Here is a 3330-nt window from a genome sequence, read left to right on the forward strand (position 1 = left end):
GGAAAAGAGCCTCACCAAGGCTGAGAGTGTAGGGAAAAAGTTTCTGAGAGTAAAGAAGGTTATCAAGGGCCCAAAGGGCCTACGGAAAAGGTACCTCAAAAAAATGCGCCATCAGAGAAACCGGGGGAAACAGAATGCCCAGCCATTTGTGGAGAATATGGCCAAAGAAAGAAGGCTCAGTAGACCTTCCCCAAGGGAGCTGGAGCAGCTTCACATGGCGCAGAGGCCCAGGAAATTAGTGGGAGACTCCTTCAGTAGAGCCTTCATTCACAAAAGAGCACAATTCTTTCCTGAAACAATACATCTTGGGCAGGCCTTCTGCCTCCACTGCTCCAAAATCCCTACCTGAGGTGAAAAACAAACCAAAAGACTTAACCGACACCATTTTTGTTTTAGAGGATGCAAATACTAGAGTTAGGAATATGAAGGCTTCTAAACCAGTCTCACATTCCAGAAAAAAGTACCTCTTTCATAAAACTCGCTCGCGTGTGGTCCACACAGCACCCAAGGCCAAGCTGAGTCGAAAATCCAGAAAGGAAAGTCCTATCAGTAATAGGCTGATGCTTACAAAGAGGCCTCCATTCTCCGCCATCAGGAGCCTCATAAATTCCCCTTCACGGGAGGCTTTTTCATCTTCAGGAGAACTGAGTTCTCAGGAAAATCCTTTTCCAGAATTATTTACTCTTTCAGAACCTTTTAGAGAAAACACTACTGGAGAAAACACTACTGCACAGAATGTTTTTGAGAAACCTATTTCTACAAGAAACATGACTGTGCCAGAACAAACCCTCCCGCATTCAGGAACCATAAGAATCTTTCCAGTGCATATTCTGTGGCCACCACAGACAACTTTATGCCAACTGTTAAACAAACCAATGAACCACGATGGATAAACCACAGCGTGGGCACTGAATTGCCCCCAAAGCCCACAGGCTTCACTGTGTCGAAGCTCTCAGCCCCAGGTGACCTATTTGAAATCCAGCTAAACCAGCAGCTACGGTCCCTCATCCCGAACAACGACGTGAGAAGGCTCATTTCTCACGTTATCCGGACTTTGAAAATGGACTGCTCCGAGACCCACGTGCAACTGGCCTGTGCCAAGCTCATCTCCAGAACAGGCCTCCTGATGAAGCTTCTCAGTGAGCAGCAAGAAGTAAAGGTGTCCAAGGCAGAGTGGGATACGGACCAATGGAAGACTGAGAACTCCATCAATGAGAGCACAGAAGTCCAGAGTGAACAGAAAGGGCAGGAGTCCAGCGAGGTGAGGAAAACTCCTAAAACATGGGATCTGGACTTTGAGTCAGTTGAGGACGTGCCATGAAAGCACCCAAGCACATAGGCCAGGGGGCTCCTAGTCTGGGTCTTGTCTTGGCCAGGTAACGTTGGCTAAGACAGTGATCTGCCACTTTGCTCATTTAGAGAACAGTGCCACTATCCCCAGGGTAGATGAGAACTAATTCACGTGTGTGTGCCTCCTGGGAAGCTCTTACATTTCTCATTTTAGAGACAAAGAAACTCACACACACACACATACACACACACACACACACACACACACACACACAGGAGAGATTGGGGGAAGAAGACCTGATTCACCCTCCCGGGTCCTGGGAGAGCCGCCTGGCACAAGGGTCTCCCTGCCCTGACCACCCCTGAGAGCCGGGATAGAACAGGGAGACAACAGGTTTCTGGCCAGATATTTTGTCCTCTGCTTTTGACCAGTGGATTTCTTTAGAGAAATGCTTGGTTATGTCCTTTGCCCAGCGTTCTCCCGAGACCAGCCCCTGAGCTTTGATATGCCCTGGGCATGGAGTCTGTGCTCTTGACTCAATGTCGCTCAGGGCGGGCTGCCTGCTGTACAGAAAGCAGGGGTGGGAGGAGGAATGGTGGAGACCAGAGAGCCCCACATCGGGCTCCATCCCAGGACCCCAGGATCATGACCCGAGCCGAAGGCAGCCGCTTAACCGACTGAGCCACCCAGGTGCCCCTGTACCTCACTAAATTCTTACACCAGCCCTTGGGTTCCACTGGATTGTCCTCTTGAGATGAAGAAACTCAGAGTTGTTAATTGGCTTACTCAAGATCACACAGCTAGTTAAGTATCAGAACCAGAATTTGAGCCCAGATCTGTCTTGTTCCAAAGCTATGTTCTTAACTCTTCCTACCCTCCCCCTTCCATCATCCCTGAGCTGGTTTCTGTAGCTACCTGGGGGAAGAGGAAGATGTTGTCTTTGACCTGGGGCCGGGAAGGCAGAGAGAGAACATGGGCTTGTGGAAATAAACAAAGACCACCCAAATGAGAAGACGCAAAGGCTGTTTTCCGAGCCCCCTACCCCAAGGGAGTCAGCTACCAATCACTTGAGTTCGGCAGAGAATTGAAGGCCGGCAGAAGACTAGGAAAGCTTTATAGTGGGACAAAGGGAAGGCTTCAGGTTCTGATCAGAGGCTCTCTCGGCGTGGGGAAGCTGTAGGTGTGCTAACTAGAAGGGGGGTACCCTATGTGATTGGTTAGGGGAGCATATTGGACTTTTCCCAGTTTGTCCTACATTGGACACGGGGCCAAAATTAGGGAGGCTGTCAGCTAGTGGTCCAGTCTTGGCTGTGTTTGGGCCGAGGGCTACAAGGGTTGCCTCGTGGCTGCCCCGAGAGGGGGTCGCCTCCTTAGCTGTTGCTGCAGGGAGCGGGTCAGATGGTGCAGCCCTTGTCTGTGGGTATATTGAGTCTCTCAGACTGCTCGCCAGAGTTCTGGAAGAGGGGCCTTCCTGGCTCGGACCTGGGCCGAGGCTTCTTATCTCATGCTCCTTCCTTCTGCTTCTCCCTTCTGCCCTTTCTGGAGCCACCGGTCCCAGTACGTCTGGTTGCTATTTGATGTGCATTAACTCTAAATTCTTTTTTTTGTTTGTTTGACAGAGAGAGACACAGCAAGAGAGGGAACACAAGCAGGGGGAGTGGGGGAGGGAGAAGCAGACTCCCCGCTGAGCAGGGACCCCGATGCAGGGCTCGATCCCAGGACCCCGAGATCATGACCTGAGCCAAAGGCAGCCGTTTAACTGACTGAGCCACCCAGGTGCCCCATCTCTTAATTCTTATAACAGCCCCGAAAGGTAAGCATCTTAGTTATTACTGCTGCATCAGAGCTTATCCCCAAATGTAGCAAACATCTATGACTTCACACAGCTTTGGGGGGCCAGGAAGCCGGACGCAGCTTAGCTGGGAACTTCCAGCTCAGAGTGTCTCATGAGGTTGCAGCCAGGGTGGTGGCCGGCGCCACGGTCACCTGAGAGCTTGCCTGGGGGTAGAGGATTGGCTCCCGAGAAGGCTCCTGACACG

General features: G+C 51.2%; 1 protein-coding gene across 1 annotated transcript; it reads left to right on the forward strand.

Annotated features, from left to right (window-relative positions):
• Positions 1-706: 706 nt before the first annotated feature.
• On the forward strand, positions 707-2943 carry LOC116629698 (leucine-rich repeat-containing protein 37A3-like; the record flags this gene model as incomplete). The annotated part of the gene is made up of 2 exons (XM_032399937.1): positions 707-1261; positions 2911-2943. Coding segments are annotated over exons 1-2 (441 nt in total), but the record flags the coding sequence as incomplete, so codon positions are not given.
• Positions 2944-3330: the final 387 nt, after the last annotated feature.

This window comes from Phoca vitulina, unplaced genomic scaffold (genome assembly GCF_004348235.1).
Source record: "Phoca vitulina isolate PV1807 unplaced genomic scaffold, GSC_HSeal_1.0 scaffold2260, whole genome shotgun sequence".
Lineage (NCBI taxonomy): Eukaryota > Metazoa > Chordata > Mammalia > Carnivora > Phocidae > Phoca > Phoca vitulina.